Here is a 21,747-nt window from a genome sequence, read left to right as displayed (position 1 = left end):
ACTTTAGAAGAAAAGAGATGTGTCCAAAAATTAGTGTATTTGTGTATAATTGATTATGTATGAATGAAATCAGTGCATGCATAAACTTTGGAGAAATTCAAGTTTCCGCTACGCGAACGTTTGGCCATTAGCTAGTTTTCATATAAAGCGCTTACATAGAGAGCTGTAGATTTTTACATACGTTGTTTTGAATTTGTTTATATTTGTTTAAAAAACAGATTTAGAAAAAGTCGTAGGGTTTAAAAGATAAAAATATAAACGTAAAATACACTTATTAGGTCTTAGTTCTTAAAGTATGCAGTTTGGGGTCTAGATTTTCACGTTTACACAAACCTTGTAAGAGTCTCCAACATGTTACCAAGTATCAATGATGTTCCGTTAGTAATTAAAAAGTTATAGGATATTTTATCATGATATATGATGAATAGATCACTGTTTACAAAGCAGTCGAATATCACGACGTTCTAAAGGAATTGCATGGTAAAATGTATGCCAATAAAAATATTTTTGTACACGGATATTTAAATAGAGAAGTACTTGTTAATTGAAGATATATTTTTATCGTAGATAGTGGCATTATTATAAAAAAAATATTTTTCATTCAAGAAGCATTGTTTTATTTTTGCTAACGCTTGTGTACGCAACTGTGCCATATTAATAAATACTAACCTTCCAAGTTAAGAACGTTTCTTAGACATATGACACGGCCGCTTTTTTGTAGCTATCCGAACTTGGTCGGATTATGTAGGTTTTCGATGCTCCGTCAGTATTATAATTGTCTTTCTTTAATTACTGAATTTAATGACATGAAATTTTGCAAGTGAATAGTTGAATGATTAAACTAATTATTGGCATACATTTTACCTGCAATTCCTTTAGAACGTCGTGATATTCGACTGCTTTGTAAACAGTGATCTATTCATCATATATCATGATAAAATATCCTATAACTTTTTAATTACTAACGGAACATCATTGATACTTGGCAACATGTTGGAGACACAAGGTTTGTGTAAACGTGAAAATCTAGACCCCAAACTGCATACTTTAAGAACTAAGACCTAATAAGTGTATTTTACGTTTATATTTTTATCTTTTAAACCCTACGACTTTTTCTAAATCTTTTTTTTAAACAAATATAAACAAATTCAAAACAACGTATGTAAAAATCTACAGCTCTCTATGTAAGCGCTTTATATGAAAACTAGCTAATGGCCAAAAGTTCGCGTAGCGGAAACTTGAATTTCTCCGAAGTTAATGCATGCACTGATTTCATTCATACATCATCAATTATTCACAAATACACACTAATTTTTGGACACATCTCTTTTCTTCTAAAGTCTATGGATTGAAAAAAGTTCCGCCAGGACAACGTTCGCCCAGCGGAATCTGTTTTTGGTGAATTTCTCCACAATGGCTGCATACACAAATTTTTATTTACCATACACAATTATAGGACGTCATACACTAATTATCTGCATAATTAAAATCTTTAAATTCAACAATATTCCGCTGCGCGAACGCACACTAATTTTTGTGTTTTCTTGAATGGAAGTTAACAGTTGCTATATTTAGTCACAACTATCTGCTATATGAGACACATATTTATGATAACAGGTTAAAGTTCACACTATTTGACTCTATACAAAATAACTCGATAAACAAGAATCATTAGCAAATCAATTCTCGGAACGCAAAATCAACATGTTGATTACGATATGTAAAAACGTGGATTATAATATTACACAATGTTGAGGTATGGGCATCCAAGAGCGCGTTCATAAAAAACAACGAGTGGGTTGAATGGACGGTAAACTGACAAACCGATGTAGGCAAATAAGCCAAATTAGTATAGGCTTGTGTGTTGTGAGAATACACAGTTCTCAAGATTTCTGACTTGACAAAGACTGAACATGTGAAAGATTTAAAGCTAAAGTATGTCTACCTATGCCTTCCCTACTTCAGAACTGGAAGATTTTATTGAATTAAACTTAACTGCTGAGCTATATCACAGATTAAGTTACCTATCTTGCGGTAAAATATGAGACCAACCTCTGCCTCTTTCGAAAGTTAGCAATGTCCCTAACCTCCACACTCAGAGACATTTAATGATTACTTAAGCCACTCCTTAGTGACGGAATGTCATACAAATCCATCACTAAGGAATGGCTTAAGTAACCATTAAATGTCTCTGAGTGGGGAGGTAAGGGCGATTTGTGAATTGATTTCTTCAGGTACTTTCATTGCAATTAGTCTAGAAATAGGTAGCACTGGAACTATTGATCGGTTACTATTGTGTTAAACTCCTGGTACCTACCTATTATTGTTTATGGTTCATAGTATATTTTGATAGAAAACTACGTTTTATTGGCAGTTGAGCAGTCTTTAATACCTTTCATTTACTTATTTCACCTCGTCGCCGTACAGGGGCCCGATTCTCCTAAGTTAGTAATGTCAAAATCTAATAGAAATCGAATCGCAATATGATCGCAATAGCAGTTTTAACCTTATCGGGCATTCTGCTACTAATATAAGACCAATCGTATTCGAATGACATTCGATTGGTTTGCGATTGGTCTGCTATTTTGGTGATTTTGGTCTATACGGTAGTTTTCTGTACCATCATTTTGCAATCGTAAATCATTTGCAGACAAAATGATTCATTATTGAATGACAGAAAAGGATAAAAACGTTTATTTCAAAGAAAAAATAGCGGAATGCCGCATACGCTTCAATCGTAATCGAGTCGGGATTGGATCTCAGTCGAACCGAGTCGAACGTGAATCGTATGTCGCTTAAGTAAAATTAAGAGAATCGGGCCCCAGTTTAGTAGTCACGTACTCACTGTACGTGACTACTAAACTGGGGCCATGTATTAACATGTTATCAAATAGAAAAATCTATTGTTGATTATGTCTTCCGCGGAAAATTATTTTCACTGTTTCCTTACCATCAGACTACCACATGCAACAACTTGTATTTCTGTGTCAGTAGAGTTGTGCGATAGCACTTTCGGTTCTCAGCAGGTACCGATATACCTACCTACATTTTGTGAGTTGGCCAAGTTCAGTGTTAGCTGATAAAACCCAAAACTTAACTTTAGTCTTTACCTAATTCTAATCAAATTAATCCCTAACAACTTAAGTATATCGTGTCTATAACTCACTGTTAATTTTGTTTTGAGTAAACCCTGCAGGACCGTAACTAGAGACAGGAGAGCGGCGACGGCGCGCGTTAAATATGCAGCAGGCTGAATAATGCAAGCACTCGAGTCCGTGCCGTACTCTATACTCTATGGGCCCGCGCTTTGCGAGGCTGGGGAATTTTATTATACGGCCAAGTATTTACTTACACATATGGTTGAATCCTAGCACTAGTAGTAAATGAGTTTACTTATTTATTTATTCAGAAATTATTTAGGGTGCTGGCGTGTTCTCGTGCTTCATGCAATTCCCTCACCTTTTGTATTATTTTGTATGTTCTGAGTAGGCAATTGACATTGTGCAGAACCATACAATAATTTTAAGTAAACAGAGGCTTACTGTTATGTTCGAACAAAAGCGATCCTTGCTCTCCTAATCATTTTTCATTGATGAATGTGCGCACAAAGAGTATCTACTTATAGCATAGATATTTGAGTGTATGAAGGTACAGTCAGCACCAAAAGTCGATGAACAGAATCAACATGACAAAACACTTTTTCACAATAAAATGCCATAAGTTATAGTCGCAATTAGGGAACAAAATAGCCTGTAATTTACAAAAGTCGTTAAACACGAGTATTTCAAAAGTATCTGTGCACTAGTATTCCTAAAATCGCTGTACACCATCAATCCAAATGTCGCTGAACATCATTGTATCAAAAGTCACTAAACAGCAGTAAATAAAAAATTAGGTTAACAAAGTATATTTTTAATGTTGCCGTGTGTTAATGTACTTTTGACGCTTATGTTGTTCAGCTACTTTTGGGACAGTGCTTGCTTGACCTTAATAATGTATGTTAACACGTTAGTATCTATTTCAATACTTATTTACAAAGCAATTATATTTTATTGTCAGTAATCTTACTAATCCATAATATGATATAACATAAACATAACTCTAATGATCTACGAAGCGATTATTGTGACGGTACTTATAATTGACTTTGCGCGAATCTTACAAAACCTACCTTTCTTTAATTTTTAATTTATTATTTCTATTCACATGAGTTGTGATAATTTTGGTCTAGCGTATGATTGTCGTAGTCTGAACTAATTGAAACGTTGTGTAAGTGCATAGTTGTATAATGTGCATATTACGGAGCATGAACGTCACAGAAGTCTCCTATCTCGATTAGTTCTCCAGCCTCTCCAGGGCCACCAGAGCACATCCACCCCCAAAACCCAACAGATATTTATTTATTTATTATGTTCACCCACAGCATATACATACACATACACAATACATACATAGAAGCATAAGTATTATTCTGCCAATTAAGGGTAAACACAACATTTACATTAAATACGCCAGATTACACACTACGGTTACATAAAAACAAAAGAAAATGGGGAAAAAAAATAACGAGATAAAAACCTAAAAATAATAGTAAAAATTAAAACAATATCAAAAATAAAACATAAAAAATTTTGAAAATTTAAAAAATAAAACAATATTCTGCCACTTGCACGGTTATCGATTATATTACGTTCTGCATATCGAGTATTATTTATGTGCCAGAGCGACATACGACCATTTTCCGTAGAATGAAATGTTTTTACATCCAAAAGCTAAGAAGGTATTTCTAAAAGCGTTATGTTAATTAAAAGAGTTATGTTTATGTTATTTCATATTATAGATTAGTATGATTACTGACAATAAAAAACACTGTAAAGCAAAAAAAAAACTATTCTTATGTGCATCGGCCTAGAAGACAGTGTCTAATGGATGTAACTAAGTTTATTTCGCCACCGACTTCTAGGCCGATGCACCTAAGAATATGAAGAATATATATATTTTTTGCTTTACAGTCTTCTTGTCTTCTTTCTCCTGCCCTGTTCCCAAATTTTAGTTGGGGTCGGCGCAATATGTCATTTTCTTCCATTTCCCCCTGTCACTCGTCATACTGACACTCACTCCCTTCCTATTCATATCATCTTTCAGGCATCCATCTTTTCTTAGGTCTTCCTCTTCCTCTCCATCCATCTACATTCATAGTTAGCACACACTTTGATGCATGCGTATCATCCCTCCTCATTACATGCCCATACCACGATAATCTTCTACTTCTTCTTTTGCTTTATAGTATTTTTAGCTTTTCAGTGACAAGCCTAGTCGTCACTATCCGCATAAGTGGAAAGTTCTCAGCAATACGAACAACACAAGCCCAAACACGAGGTAATTTACATATGCAGTTGTAAAGTTCCCTCGACCTTCTCTGGTCTCCATCATCAGGTCAGCTCTAAACCTTCACCATTGCATAGTGTTATCAGACATACGCCTTAGTGTCAAGTTTTTACCCTGCGTATTCCTACAATTTTCGAAAGTTGCCCTCGATTTCTCAGCGTTTCCATCATCAGATCCTGACCGTGTAATTATAGGACCACCTGGGAGGTAAACCCTATCAAACAAAAAAAAATTGCAAATCGGTCCAAGCGTCTCCGAGTAATCGGTGAACATACATAAAAAATAAAAAAAAAGATCCCGACGAATTGAGAACCTCCTCCTTTTTGGGAAGTCGGTTAAAAATATAATTGCTTTGTAAATAAGTATTGAAATAGATACTAACGTGTTAACATACATTATTAAGGTCAAGCAAGCACTGTCCCAAAAGTAGCTGAACAACACAAGCGTCAAAAGTACATTAACACACGGCAACATTAAAAATATACTTTGTTAACCTAATTTTTTATTTACTGCTGTTTAGTGACTTTTGATACAATGATGTTCAGCGACATTTGGATTGATGGTGTACAGCGACTTTAGGAATACTAGTGCACAGATACTTTTGAAATACTCGTGTTTAACGACTTTTGTAAATTTCTGGTGTACAGGCTATTTTGTCTCCTAGTTGCGACTATAACTTATGGCATTTTATTGTGAACAGGTGTTTTGTCATGTTGATTCTGTTCATCGACTTTTGGTGCTGACTGTACCTAATTATAATTTCAGTGGAGAAAGTAAGTAAGGTACATAGGGGTAAATAAATAGACAAAACTTCAATATAAAATTTAATGAACCAGTAATTAAAATCCTTGACAATATTGAATATGTAATATTTACTTAATATATTTTTTGGTTTAACAAGTGTACAATGTACAAAAATCGACAGGTTTATTTACAAATATAGCTATTTACACTATGCAATAAAATGGAAGATGGTCGAAGCATTTAAATCTAAACTACAATCTTATTAAATGCGTCTTATTATAATAATAAAAATAGATAATTTACATCTATGACAAAATCATTTTTAAGTGAACATAAAACACCTAGATGTGAGTCATTGAATAAAATGGAACCTACAACAATAGAATAGAATTAAAAGTTTACACATCGTACCTAGTCATAGGTATGTGAGGAAAAAATAAGAAATTGATAAGTTGTTTAACATTTTGGTGTTAACAACAAGGAAACAGCCTAGGAAAAAAGAAGGGAGATTAAGACATAAAACTACTTTTTAATAAATGGTTAAAAACACGACTACAATAAATTCAACAACAAACAAAATACAAGATGTATTTCTGTTTGTGTCTTTTTATGGACAATACCAATCGAATGGAAAATTCATGAAATAAAATCGATTCTTGGCGCCCAACACTGACCGTTACCGAACACAATTATGCAGTATGAATTATTCAGCCTGATTGAACACAGAGTAAAGCAAACTCTTTTAGAGTGAATAGTAAATTCATTATCCATTTATCGAGACCTTTTCAAGACCAGATTTAGAAAAGTTAACAAAAAAAGTGGAATAGTCTGCTTAAATATTTTAAGCTTAAGACAATTCAGTGGAATAATGTAAACTTAAAATACATTTGTATGACATTCTTTTTTAAATACAAATTAAAATAAAAACTGTATTTAAAAGTCACGTTCAAAGCGCAGTCCCCAACATGCACAAATAGCGTCTTATTCCGAGTTCGGTCATTTTCCTATCATCGTGCATCAGATCAAATTGAGTTTGCCTTTCACAATAACCATTGTAGATACTAAACTAGTCTTTAAAGTGTAATTGGTTGACAATGTGTATGTTATCTGGTCTGTTCCGCTCTATTGAGAGTCTCGAATATGTGCTTGTACCAGAACTCGACGGTCTTGCCCCAGGCCCCGAGCGTCACGTCGTCCAATTTTAACACCTCGATGAACATCTTCACTATTACTTCTTTCAGTTGCTAGAAAAGAAAATGGACACGTTAGATTTTATCTATTAAACCGTTTATTGTTTTGACAGTTAAAATCGATAGATGATTGAATAAATAAAGTTAAAGAAAATAACTTCCAACGTAGGTTTTCATATTGTAATTGATTAGAGATAGGTAGGGACTCTGGTTACATAACTAAGTAGGTGTAATACCGAATGAGGAACAAAATCCATTCTGATTACGAGCCGAACGAAGTAGTATCAATAATGCATTAAGGCTTTGTTTACTTATAAAAAGTTCGCGCACAAAGTACACAATAGATATTATGTAAATGGGCCACACCCCCGTGGTTCGTACTTACATTAGACTAATCTAATACATTTAACATGGAAATGCGGTATCGGCCATATTTGCGGTTCGCAAATTGAATTTAATTCAAGCATCGAACGTTTCTCGGCGTCGTTTTGAATTACGAACACATTTACCGTTTGGTTACGTGTATGGAGGTTATATTTTTGTTAAAATAAAGCTGGATACTGTGTAAGGGAATTTCAAGGTTAGTTAAGCCTGTCTGGTTTACTCTGGTTAGTTATTCATCCTTCGCTGAAGTTACTATTAGTTGACTATAACTTTAGGATAGTTGCGTGGACTTCAAATATGACCCAAAAAAAAGTTCTTACACAACCCCTTTCTTATTTAAGATCTTAAAATAACTTACATTGAAATTTTTCTCCTGGATCTTTCTCCGGCCGTGGGATTCTCCGAGCTTATTCATCATGGCGGCCACTACCTCTGGCTGGTTAAGGTTTTCCACTGCAAGGTTCAATGACGTCATCAGATTGATGACGTGAGCCTTAAACTGTGGATTCTGCAGGTACTGATCTTCAGGCGTATTCTTTATCATCCTAAAGAATTCTTTGGTTTCCGGGAATGCGATGAAGAATCTGTAAATTGGGAAATGAGGTTTGCTTTAGCTATTTTTTTTGTAAACTATCTAAGTACTAAGTAATTGCTGTTTCTACGGCTAAGGACGATATTCCAACTAAACAAAGACATTATCGGATTAAGCGTTGTTGGTTACCATTACTTACCTACCAGGTAGGTAAGTATTTCAAATATGCCATTAAATAGTTAGTATAGAAAACAAAATAAATAACTTAGTTACGAAGGGTAGGTACGTGTTATGTTCACGAGACGGTTTATCAAAACTCAAGATTATCAAATTATCGATTATTAGGTACAATAGGCACTCATTAAAAATCGGATAAGGCACCATGGTAAAGTAAGTTCAGTGTAAGCCTAGATGGACCGTAATTATCTTGTTTTACACAATGATTCCGTAATGCAAGTTAAGGGCCACTTCAAATCCATAAAGTTATAAAGCTTGCACTCCACAAGACTTATAGTTACTTAGTCATAAGAGCGCCATCCATTATCTCATAAAAATACTAAGTTTACTACATTCTCTTGAAAGTCTGTCACTGTCTTTATGCATTCGATCAATATTGCGGGTAACGTAGGCTAATGCATGGCTTAATAGACACAAATCACTTGCAACGTTTCCTACACGATCGATCGATAGGTACTTAATCTGTCAATATGATAAACCATTTAGGGTAATAGGTCTTTAAAAAAAAAGGATTACGGATAGTGAAAAACTTCTCCATGTAAAGCACTGGTTCTCAGCTGCATCCGCTTGGACTAGAGGCTGACCTCAGCATAGTTTTGAAAAGGCTAGGCAGATGACGGAGCAGAAAACCTTTGACTCTGTCTATTTATTTAAAAGAAAAAATAAATCAACTACTTAAATATCGTTTCAAATTCATGCATACTGAGCATTTTTTAATTTGGAATGCAACTCTCGCAAGCAAAACTTCGCAGTAGCGCACGTGCCAATTTGGCTGCGCTTGCTTATGGTTAAATAATATCGAGTAGTATGCTTTTCTTACAATTTGTTACGTTTGGGTTAAGGCCAAAGAATTTGCGTCTCACTCCACAGTTAATTTGAAGTAGCTACTTATATCGGAGGGATTTTAAATACTCGTAAAATTCACTAATGAGTTTCCGCACCGGAACGTTATGCTTCCATAATCCATTTCAGTACCTATTTAACCTCTTTTCCGAGAATAAATCTTAGCTTAGCCTTAGCAGCAATTTTTTGTTAAAAATTGATTTCTAATTCATCAGAGCCGACTTTTAATTAAGCTCTCTGCTCCCACGTTTGAGTGGCGTTTGATCATACAAACTGTTTGCCGTGGCGACCACAAAAAGTGCTACAAATCAAACACAGTGACACATAGCTGGAATACGTTTATTAAGCCGTTCATAACCGCAGCTGTTTGTTTAACGTTTTCCACCTAAAGTCGTAAAATGGAACATTTATGCCGCTAAGACGGAAACCGTTTTGAATTTCGTTGATATTGCTAATAGTTTGTAGCAATTTGTAGCAGGTCGCTTGGTTTCGTAGTATCCTTATAATGTAAATCCTGTCATAATGCTATAAATCTGAATTCTAACATATCTCGTTTATGAATTTATGGGTAGCATTTTTATACATCGAACTCGACTTTGACCTTTTGAAAATGGTAGAAAAACTTGATTTCGAATTAGGTACTGGCGGAAAAATAATTAATAACACTTTAATTATTTAATTAGTGTAAAGAATATAAAGTAAGAAAGAAAGCTAGTAAGCTAAGCTAGTCTAGTGCTGAAACTATCTACGGAGCTAATTGGACTGACATATCGATTTTCCGCACGAATATAAATGCGCCGTTCCACTTCATAAACGAATATGAGAGCTGGAAGCAAGCATAGCAGCCATGTTTAAAAAAATAAAGTTCAAATAAACTTCTCTGTGGTTGGTTTTCAGATCCGTGGAAATATTTTAATTTTGAGAAAAGATTAAACTAAGAGCGTACTTAAGAATTCACACTCCGTATTTTATTTTAATTAGGTCCGTATGGGTATCACGTTTTTTATTTTATTTTCACGCTGTGTATTTTATCTAATAGCCATAAAAACAAAAACAGATTGCGTAGATGTGTTTATTTATATCCTTGTATTAATTTACAGTTTTTGTAAATACACACAGGGAGGACATTTATAGCTGTGTATATAAACTTGATCTTGCGTCATTCTTAATTTGGCTATTATGTTTTTATTAAATTAATATTGTCTATTGGTTGTTGCTGAGAATTGCGACAGCTGGTAGTATTTTTTAATTATTAAGACCTATTAAATGTACTTATGTTTTATTTGTATATTCCTTTTACATTCTACAATGAAATATCACCAGTAAGCAAGGTCGACAACACGAATTGACGTTTTTTAGACTTAATTATTTATTATTTCACAATATTTTTGTATGTGTTTACAAATTAGGTAGAGTTAAATAGATTGATCAGTAGGTATATATGTATATACGTCTTGCCTAGGTGAGTTAAAAAAACGAATGTACAATATGTTTTTAGTAGGTACGAGGTCTAGATTGTGTTTGCAAGCCATATGCAAAAAGTCATCATAGAAGTTGTTTCATTGACTCCAAATTTTATTGAATAGAAAACGTTTCCGGATGTCTCATCAATGGAGATGAGCATTTTAAAATAGCCTGTTTTTGGGTATGCGTGAAATCAATGTAAACAAAGTTTTTATCTTTTTAAATAATCCTTAACCGTAGTAGAATTTGGGGGTTTTCTCAATATTTTACTACCTGCCCTAAAGGTCGTTGTGTTGCTATTATATGTACTTAATATATTTTTATATGGTTGATTCGCGTTATTTTTTTAGTTGTTTTGTATTTGTTTAACAGCAGTAGAGGCATTTACGGACTTCTGACTTTCACTGAAAGAGGCTCGATTTGGTATAAATAAAGAGCTCTATTTTGAAAAGTGGTTATGAGACCGGAGGTGTCATTTAATAACGAGACGAACAAAAAGAGTTATTTATGTACAAAACCGTACTTTTACACCTAAGATTGTTACTAAAGTGGTTATCAGAAACGCATTATCATAGTTATGTGATTGGCCACACGGTAACAACTGTGTTACAATTGAAATGAAATCCGTGTAATGCAAACCAAATCTGTATCGATTACGCGCTTATAAATATGTAGATATACGCATTCGATTCATATTTTCTCGCAAACATATCCGCAGATGAATTTATTAGATACCTTCCTTTGCATAATTGAATCCGCAAGCATTACTGAGCATTACCATGTTAAGCGTTTTCTTGTTTTGTTTCAAATATAAGACAATACGTTTATATTCTCGTTTTAAAAGGGGCTGGGATGAGTCCGCAATGGAGTCATGTTTAATTTTGATCGTGACTTACCTGCTTTAATTTAAATTCGATGTTCCTAATTGACTACTAATTAGGACTTAAATTTATATTATTGCTGATAGTAGACCTTTTTAGGATTTCTTTATAATGATTTTTTAATTCATGGTTGACTTGTTGAAGTGTAGTAGGTTGAGGTTCCCCTGATTGTAGGTACCTATATCATGTGCAAAAGTTATAAATAATAACCTGTGTTATTTCTCGGGTTCTACACTATCTGTGTACTGAGTTTGAAAGCCTGAGAGACATTTATAATTTTGTAAGGATAAGACATGTTTAATATACAAGCTGTTGATTTGCATTTGTGCCATAGTTCAGGAGGAGGACATACAATACGTATATAATCGATTGGAATTACAGTAGATGGCAAAAAACTAATATGCACTGCTTTTTTTGTCATTGTAATGTCGTGGTATTGCAGAAGTAATCCAATTTTATGAATGAAATTTATAAGTGATCGTTGCGTATGCTTTGTGTTTGCGTTTGTGTGAGGGCGCAGCGCGGTTTTAAGGCCATTAACACACGCGCCAAGTTTAAATAAGGCTAGATGACATTTACGGAATTCCGAAAAAAAATTAAAGAAAAAAAATTACGTACCAATTTTTTTATTGATTTGGGTCGAGAATCATTAGCATAATTACCTCCTTGAATATGGCACGGATGCAAATCAACAGCTTGTATTTGAATAATAATTCCAACACCAGGTTTAGTACGGTCCACACTAACAATAGCATTTAGATCCAGATAATAGCACTATAATAGCCTACTGATCATTCTATCAGATCCTACGTCATCGCAATGACTTTGCGTCATTAAATAACGACGTAATTGGAGTGACGTTTAGATAATTGCACCATCTATGCCGGTTAGCTTCAACTACCCACGATATTTGCGTACTGTAGGCGTAGTTTCATATGTTACATTAATTTTATATGACATTTTTCCAATAAGTCGGACTGGAGCGCTTAATTTTCTCGACAATGTGGGGAATTGATTATTATCCTTTATTGCACATACTATTTATAGATAAATTATTTTTGGAAAAGAACACAAGAGGTACAAGGGCTAGCTTAATTCAGAATTTATTTTTCTTAAGACAAACCTTATTGTAAGATAAAAAGTTTAAAATAAATATGTACATTCAAATACCTATCCAAATAATATTAAAATAATGATTTAGTTAGAGATGATTCTCCCTGGTTTCTTATTTTACGATTTGATTAATTTTCGAGTTTTCTTGAAGAGTAACTATGTAACCCTTCTTTGCAGACCTGAATTTTCTTCTTTATACATCTACAAAAGAACTACATATAGGTATGTTATGTATTTTATAAGAATTAGTTCTAAGTCACGTTTGCCAAAACACGCCCTTATTCCTTACTCCGGAATACTAAGTGCTCGCTTACCTACAATGGACGGAAGGAATGCCTGCCGTAAGGCCGTTAACACATTGGGATAGTAGGAACTGTATCTAACCGTACAGACAGAATAGTGTTGCTGGGGAGTTTGTTCCACCACTTCTTCTTCCCAGCAAAAACACATAGGAAGTGGTGAAGGGCGGGCGTTTTGGGGTTTGTAAATTTGATATCCAAAAAGTGCTGATTTTCAGCCTACTTTGGATAAATGACTTTTTATCTTTGATCTCTATCTTACTGGTAGGAGTTGGATGAGTCACAATTTGAAATGTCCTTTTCTGAATCACACTTTATTGTAGTGCTTTTTAGTAAACACAAATTCGATAAATATTATACCTACTTAAATGATTCAAACTGCTTTAGTATTCTTACCTACTCTGTACCCACCTACTTATCACATTGATGCATGATAGCATTACACGAAAAAAGTAAATAATTCAGGTTTAATATAATTATTCAGTCTCATTATTTAATTATACGTTCCGTTAAAATAATATTTGGATGGCTATAAGTAGAAGGTAGGTACATTTCAGAAGAGCAATTGAAAATAGGTAATTTGTGGTTTACCATGACGTCAAAAGTTTATTTTGCGGTCAATTAATTCTACATCCAAAAACAAAATTATAAATAATAATAAAAGTTTTTCATAATTAATGAAATGAAATAATTATGAGCTTAAATAATTCTTAATAAAGTAATTCATCATTATTTACTGGTTTTTGAACACCATGATGTGGAATCTGAGGTCACTATTTCAGTGTGACTCAGAATCGAGTCATAAAATATCAATTACCCATTTTGACTTTTTTTTTTTGTTTACTTTATTACTTAATTAACTATACTGACTGCATTTTAAGAAGATTTTTGCTAAATACTTAATTAGAATAATATTATTACAACTTTTCGAAATATTATCGCTAGCTCCTAATTAAATCCTATAGTACGTATAGATAGATATTTACTATCCTCGTATGCCAAGAGCCTTAGCATTAGGGTCGACGCTCGCGAACAGGTGGTATGTTAACAATGCCGAGCTGAGGGAATGACAGTGGAAGCAATAAAAAGTATATGTACGTTATATACCCAGCCATATTATGTATATGGGACAAAACGTTCAAGGTTACCCGTGAAATACGCAAGGATCTGCCGTAACGTAATGAAATAGGTACTCGACATGGAGGACAAAATGACTAGCGGAGATGTCATAACGCAAAATCTCCTAAAAAAGTAGTAGTAGTAGTAGTAGGAACGTTACTTACTAGGGCCGCCCTGATACGCCTTCCATAGTGGCACCCGCCCATTATTTTAAAAACAAAATCATCAATCAATCAAGGCCCATCTTGACAACCTTGTCCAGTCAAAACCCGAACGCCTCGTCATTTCTAGCAACGTTAGGTGACCTTCAAGAAGGAGCCTGACCTACCTTATGGCACCTCCACTACCTTTCCTTTCTCCGCGGTACTCGTATATACAGCCACTTAGCTTCCCGCATTCTTTAAAAAGGGTTCTACTTGTTCGTGATAGAATTCTGCGATTGACCTATAACATTTCTTTGAAATTGAACTGTCATTCTTAGAATTAAACGGCATTGTTGCAACTAAAGGTCGCTGAGACTAGATTACGACTGGTTTTTCACGTATTTTCTACATAAGTCGTAAAATTATTTTGGTTTAGTCTTTTAATTGTCATTCCGTCAGCAGTACCGAAGAGTTAGGCTGCCATTTAAAAATCCTTGCATTTTAATTTACAACTTGAATCTTGTTCTAAAGTGGGTCAATATTTCAAGATCACGGAATATGACGCAATTTAATCCGAAATAAGAATTCTGATAAGATTATTGCAATTTATATCAGAAGAGTCTTTCCTTAATATGTAAGTTTGAAGGTCTGAACGAAGAGTCAAGTTTTCCTTAATATGCAAGGTCCGAACTTCACCTTTTTCAATGTAAGTGAGCTTTTCGCAGAACTAATGTAATAAATAACCTTCTAATTATTTAGGACATTATATAACATATATAACCTTGTGGTTATACGACGGAGTCCCGAAGACCGTAACACACCTATTTCTTAGAATCTTGACATCGTACCTATTGCAATAAATCTGCAAGACCCGTTGGAAGGTTGCTCACTTTTACCCTGTTAAAACAGCATAGTTTCCTCTGATCTCAAAACCGTTACCTCTCTATGTAGGTACAAAGCTACGAGACCGCGGTTAAAGAAAAACAACTGAAAATCGCTCTACCACGCCACGGGTAACTATTAAGGAAAGGGTCATATCTGACGGGGGATGCGTAGGTATCGCGTACCGCATAAACAGAAACATTCAATCATTCACACCTGAAGATGATGCGTTAGTGCGTCGATATATATTTACGAAACGCTCGACGCATGTTCGATATGTGATGCAACCTTCCGTTCATCCGTTACGATGAAAAAGTCCATTATGCTCAGTTTCTCACCTCTTTAACAGTTCAGCGCCAGTGTTAATGGCGTCTGCGTTGACAGGCACCCAGGACTTCTGCACCAGGCTGACCTCACGCCTCGTGAGGCCTGACACTGGATTCACCACGTCGGGGTCGCCGCCCCACCAGAAGTAGCTCAGCCAGCCGCCCATTGTCACCTGAGAGGAAGAAGGATTTTGGTGAGAAAATAAGGTCTTATTAATATAATGTGTATTAAATTAACACATATGTACAAAACAAATGTACCTCGAAGTAATTTTTGATGTCTTAGTTCTTACAGTTAAAATCTCGAAATATAGTTAGGTATAATAGTATTAACAACATTTACTATAAGGTGCTTTGAATGATCTCACGTTTGGTATTAATTTAAGTAAATATTAAAAACCGATTTTATTTAAAAACGCGCTACAGTCAGTGCTTTAACCTTAAAAGTGATATAAATAAAATTATAAACCTTTTTTCATTATAAGATATGTTATTAGTCTTCCAGGCATCTTAACCTAGCTAGAGCTACCTTATAGGCACACATCACAATTTATGATAAAATAAAATAACCTAACTTGCGACATTAGTATTCAGCCAAATTTTGATGGTTTATGTTTTTATCTCCGTTATAAAAGAAAGCTTAGCATAAGTATTTCTCGAATTTTGTAAAAACGAAGTGGGTTAGGTAAAAGCCTACTTAAACGTTAAATATTTTATTTTTCTTAAATTGTTTACCGTTTACTTTTCGATCGGTAAATAACGGGACTTTTTCCGTTTTATACATAAGATTTTATTTCTTACTTAGATTTTAGTACCTATTCTTTAACATCCTATGATCTAAGACTAAAATCATAGGTAACATTCCTCTTAACACAACATCAATTTGAACAATTGTTTGACAATTATCTCGACGAAGACATTCGGCGTCTATCACATTACATTGCAAGTAACGAATAAATATTCCAATTGATTAATTTACATAATATGCGGGAGTCAATTTACACTATCAATAAAATAGACCTTGAGATAATAAGTTGAATTGACTACTTTACTAAATGGGAACACGCTGTATAAAGTTACAACGTGCTGTATAATACGAACATGCTTTTTATGATCAGATTTATAAATCACGGTACATTAATGTGCCCTAGTGACTAATGAATTATCAAAAAACAGGAGGTCAGATCGCTCCTCGTAAAACATTGGGTAAGACTGAAGTCGACCCCAACATACCTACTTAGTTAGGAAAAGGTTGGGCAGATGATGACTGACTAATCAACCTGGATTTTCCCTGTTTCTGCAATACTTTTCATAGATTTGTTTAATAATAAATTGCGCGTACTAAAAGCTAATAAGTAGTGCAAAAGTTAAAAAGAGGACCAAAAGCTTTTTATTTTAAAGAAAATCGTAAGAAAAGCTACTTCATTCTTTACTTAGAAACTGGATAAAAATAGTTCATATAAAAATATATTAACCAGTTCTCACTTGACAGCTAATTGGCGCCATAATACAGTTTTTTGTAACTTATTTACTTAATCCTTCGGTAAATCTTTAGGTTTTTTGTGGTTATTTGACCTGATCCCAATATTAATATTTACAAGCAGTAGGTACCTACTTAGTTAACTGATGTTATACATAGAGTGAAGTGTCAATAGACTTGCGGTTTGGCGTAAGGTTAACCGCATATCTTGGTAAACATGTTAGATTTTAGCTGAACCTATATGTCTGAGAGTAATTTATTGATTTATTGTCTTTTATTCTTTAAATAACCGCATTCATTGTAAGATCAATGGTTGGTCCCAAATATATCGGCAAGAATACAAAAGAAAAAAGTTTATTCAAAAGTAAAGCAGCTAAGCGTTTGAGGAAACCTGGACTTACAAGTTATCACTTTTTCTCTTTTTTTTGCTCTTTCCTTCCCTAAATAAGGAAAGGTTCGTGGCCCGCAGTGAGATACTAAAAAGGCGGATTACGGTACCTATACTTAATAATGATATAAGTTCCTATATAATGTTAAGTAAAATCGCAATATCCTTAACAGAATCGGCTGGAGTTTCTCACTTACCTACTAGGTAAGTGAGTCCATTATGAAAGCTTCATTATTCGGATACCACAGAAAAGAAAGAACACAAAAATGCAGTGGGTTAAATTGTTATTTGAAAACACGGAAAAACCGACATCGGTCGTTCGCTTGGTGCGAATTTTATGCAATTTTTTTGGAATCCAAAAACGAAACCAGCTCCGTAATTGTTGTCTTGTCCGGTCTATGTCCGGTTTTACGGTTCTAGTGTGTTATCATTATCAGCCTTTTTTCCAATTTTATTTAGAGTCGGCTCAGCCAGTCTTTTTACATAATTATCTGTGCCTACTAATAAGTCTGAAGAATTCGTTTACTTGACTTAAGTAATGGTACGATTTGAAAAAATATTTATCAGTTCATTGAGGTTGAAAGCTAAAGATCTTTCTTCTAAGAAATAAAATTAGCAACAATATTACAAAGACCTTTTTCTATGGACGTGTAATAGATATTGACCATCACAAAATTTAATGGATCTTAATCAATAAAGAATCAGCCTCTAAGCTATAAATACATAGTATATGGTATATTTATATATAGTGAGACGATCTAAAACTTGTATTACCCACACACAACTATTAGATAACATTGTGTTTTAAAACAAAAATAAGTTATGAGTCATCTCTATGGCACGAAGAACATAATATGCTAACTTAGAACATACTTAGGACCGATTCTTCAATCGCCACGTAACTTTTATCTGGACTGCGGGATTGTTCGAAAGAGTTACCGCGACCCTGGCACATAAAGGGCTTAAGAAGGAATATGGTTGGTTTAAGTGAGTAAGAGTCTGACACTCCCTCACGCCGCACCAACAGAGGGAGGGGTCGTTTGATGATTTCCCATCAAAACAGATTTTTCAATCGTCGGAAAACTTTTACATCAAGAATATATTTTACGGTTTTGTATGGAAACTATGTCAAATCGCCGTATTGATTCCCCAGATAGAAGTTAACTGATGCTTAAATCGGCCCTTAATCGATTGAATGCTGTTGTTGTGTCTTTCTATATTCCGTCAATAAAATTAATAAAATGTTGCTAAAACTTATCTAGATTTATTTATATTTATTCATTTACTTCGGATCCTTTGTATATCTTTCTAAATGATGACCTAACATATGTAATGAAGTTAGAGAAAGTCTAGCCAGACTGGTGAAAGTTGAAAAACATATAGACCATAGAATAAACAGATATTAAATCTGTCTGAACTAAACCTAAAAATTAATGATTTGATTTAAGTATTTTACGTATTTTCATAGACATTTTTACCTAAAGAGTTCCTACTGGCTAAGTGGCTATCCATTTTATGGTTATTCAAATATATTTAGTTAACACTAACAATACTAGTTTTAGTTATTAGTTAAAAACAAACAAAAATATATTTTGTGAATTCGTCTCTGTCATTCACCTTTGACTTGTGTGTCATTTAGTGGACATCTTCGTATTTACCTGATTAACTTTGAAACACTTACCAAGCTTGCTAAGGTAAAACACCTTAATTTTCGGTCCCAGATGTATGAACTAACCAAAAATGCGAAAAACAACCGAAATATCTTCACCCAAGATTTTTTCAGAATTTTCAGATTTTTGCGAACCCCGAAAATTACTAACCTTGCCACTTTTATCCTTCTTCAGGAACATAGAAATAGTTGTAAGCACTATAAAAACCGAGGACAGGTACACGTACAACATCTTAGTACTAAAGTTCACCAGCGAGTATCAAAAACGACCGATCCACACCAATTTAAATAACGAACTAAGTTGTTTCTGTGATCTTATGACGTTTTACGCAAACTTGTTTAAATAAAAGTGAAAAATTCATATCAGTCACAAGACGAAACATAAATACTGGTTGGTGAGTGATCTCAACAGTGACGTAGCCATTTAAGTTCATTAGAATAATTTAATTCGTCTCTGGAAGTCTCGAGAATTCCTTTTTTGAATTTTATGGCGTCATCATGTTGTTGGGAAAGAAGGTGCATTTTTTACAATGATTCATTCATGATGTATTGGAAATTCGTAATATGCATCAAGTTTGTGAAATTAGCCAGGTACCTATGACTATGTCATCAAGTTTGTAATTAATGCACCCTTATGCACTGATAGCTTTATAGTTATGAAATAATGAAAGGATTTATGAAGACTTATTCTGAACTAGCTTCTGCCAGCGGTTTCACCCGCATCCCGTGGGAACTACTTCCCGTGCCGGGATAAAAAGTAGCCTATAGCCTTCCTCGATAAATGGGCTATCTAACACTGAAAGAAATTTTCAAATCGGACCAGTAGTTCCTGAGATTAGCGCGTTCAAACAAACAAACAAACTCTTCAGCTTTATAATATTAGTATAGATTTGGGACTTTTAAATCAATTTTGTTTACATTGTTGTAATCCTACTACTTAATATTATAAAGGTGAAAGTTTGTGAGAATGTATGGATGTATGTTTGTTATTCTTTCACGCAAAAGCTTCTAAACCGATTTGGTTGAAATTTGGTATGTAGATAGTGATAACCTGCATTGACACATAGGCTACTTTTTATCAACTCACGCTGGCGAAGCCTCGAGCGGAAGCTAGTAATAAATAAATCCTGCTTCTATGGCGATAAGAAACTCGAGAGAAGTTCGAGACAAAATTGTAAATATACCTTTTAATTAACAACTATTCGATTGATTGGTGACTAATCTTATTACTCGACTGTTGAAATAGAGTTGAAAAAAAGTAATGAATCAGGTACAAAGAATGACAAAATAATGTTGCACTAATGAGTGCATAATATCTTTACCTACCTATGTTCATAGAAGAGCAGCAAAGGATTCCAATGAATAATATTCTGACTCACTATCTAAAATGTTCTTTCTGATACTATTTCATAATTTTTCGAATTTTTCATGTTAAAGGTTTGATCTTGATGTTTTATGTAAAATGGTTTTACCATCAGAAATATTTATAATTTTCTCAGTATTAGGAACTACAAGAAGTTGACTAGCCATCTTTACCTACTTAGAACTAAGACTGCCCTTTAAGATAACTTACACTATATGTTTGACTTACCTATAGTTAGGAATAATCATGGTCCTATATTAGGGCACAGCAATATCAGGAATTTCATCTGAACTTCCGACCAATTTAGTGTCTGGTGGTGTTTCCCTAAACCACTTGCTATTTGACCAATGCAAAATAAAATCTAAATATCAGACTTCCCACTTTATCAGGCTTTATCGTCCCACTGCTGGGCACTCTCGCACACATAAAGGGAATGAGAGTTAATCACCACGCCTAATTAATGCGAGTTGGTTCAGATTTTTATTCCAGGTTTCCTCGAGATGTTTTCCTTCACCTTTTAATGAGTCATTGCTGTTCAAGATATACGTAGAAAGTAAGTATACAAACATAGAAAAGTTGCCTGACCTGAAATCGACCTTACACGCTCATAATTGAGAGGTACATAATTGGTGCTTTACCACGACTTCTTAATTTTGCATTTGTTTCTTTAAAATTGCATCTCAGTCCAACTGTTTTATCGGAAAGCGTAACCAGCAAACACTTTCGCCTTCATATATAAGTAAGGATTTCCAGACACAGCGTGACACAGTGCGTCAATATTTGCGTAGGTGGAAATCACATGGTGCCAACAGAACTAACAGTACCGTAATCATTGTTCATGAGGGCCTTGTTTTGTCAACTTGAGCCTTGTTACTCTCGCTTTCTCTGTTCATTTTTGTTTAATTACTTGGCAACAAGTAAAGGGGGTGAAATACATGTTAGTAAAAGGGTCTTGAGGTTGTGTTGCTATTTCTGAGAGTGTAATGTCTTAATATTTGAGTTGAACTGCATCAGAGACATGAGGATGAGAGCTTTCCTATATCCGCGACACGAATAAACAAAATGCAAAAAAATAAATAAATTGTTGTTTCATTTTAAAATGTATGAGTGTACTAGACTGTACAGTAGATGAATATCGTTGCCTGGCTTAGGCTTTATCGATGGAAAAACCACTACATTTTTTTGGAAATTAAGGCTTTATCTGAGTCACAATGAAATGCAATCCTATTTGATATCGGAATCATTATTGTGAATAGCTAAACTAGTTTATGCAGATTGTACATACCAAATTATGCAAATTAT

The 21,747-nt window shown here is 34.2% G+C and overlaps 1 protein-coding gene across 3 annotated transcripts in view; it reads right to left on the bottom strand.

The window, feature by feature from the left end:
* Positions 1–6,199: 6,199 nt before the first annotated feature.
* LOC124633379 (cytoglobin-1) overlaps positions 6,200–21,747 on the bottom strand; it is a 30,988-nt gene continuing 15,440 nt past the window's right edge. For 2 of the 3 annotated variants that reach the window (XM_047168572.1, XM_047168571.1), the window contains exons 2-4: positions 15,558–15,718; positions 8,065–8,290; positions 6,200–7,376 (exon numbers count right to left, since the gene is read on the bottom strand). In XM_047168572.1, coding sequence (XP_047024528.1) covers positions 7,236–7,376; positions 8,065–8,290; positions 15,558–15,712 — 522 coding nt within the window. In that variant the 5' untranslated portion in view covers positions 15,713–15,718 and the 3' untranslated portion in view covers positions 6,200–7,235. Of the gene's footprint in view, positions 7,377–8,064; positions 8,291–15,557; positions 15,719–19,233; positions 19,375–21,747 lie in introns of those variants that run through there. The other variant, XM_047168569.1, reaches the window with a different exon arrangement.

Source organism: Helicoverpa zea, chromosome 9 (assembly GCF_022581195.2).
Source record: "Helicoverpa zea isolate HzStark_Cry1AcR chromosome 9, ilHelZeax1.1, whole genome shotgun sequence".
NCBI classification, from domain to species: Eukaryota; Metazoa; Arthropoda; class Insecta; order Lepidoptera; family Noctuidae; genus Helicoverpa; species Helicoverpa zea.
The sequence above is the reverse complement of the archived record's forward strand: the minus strand, read 5'-3'. Positions and strand labels throughout refer to the sequence as shown.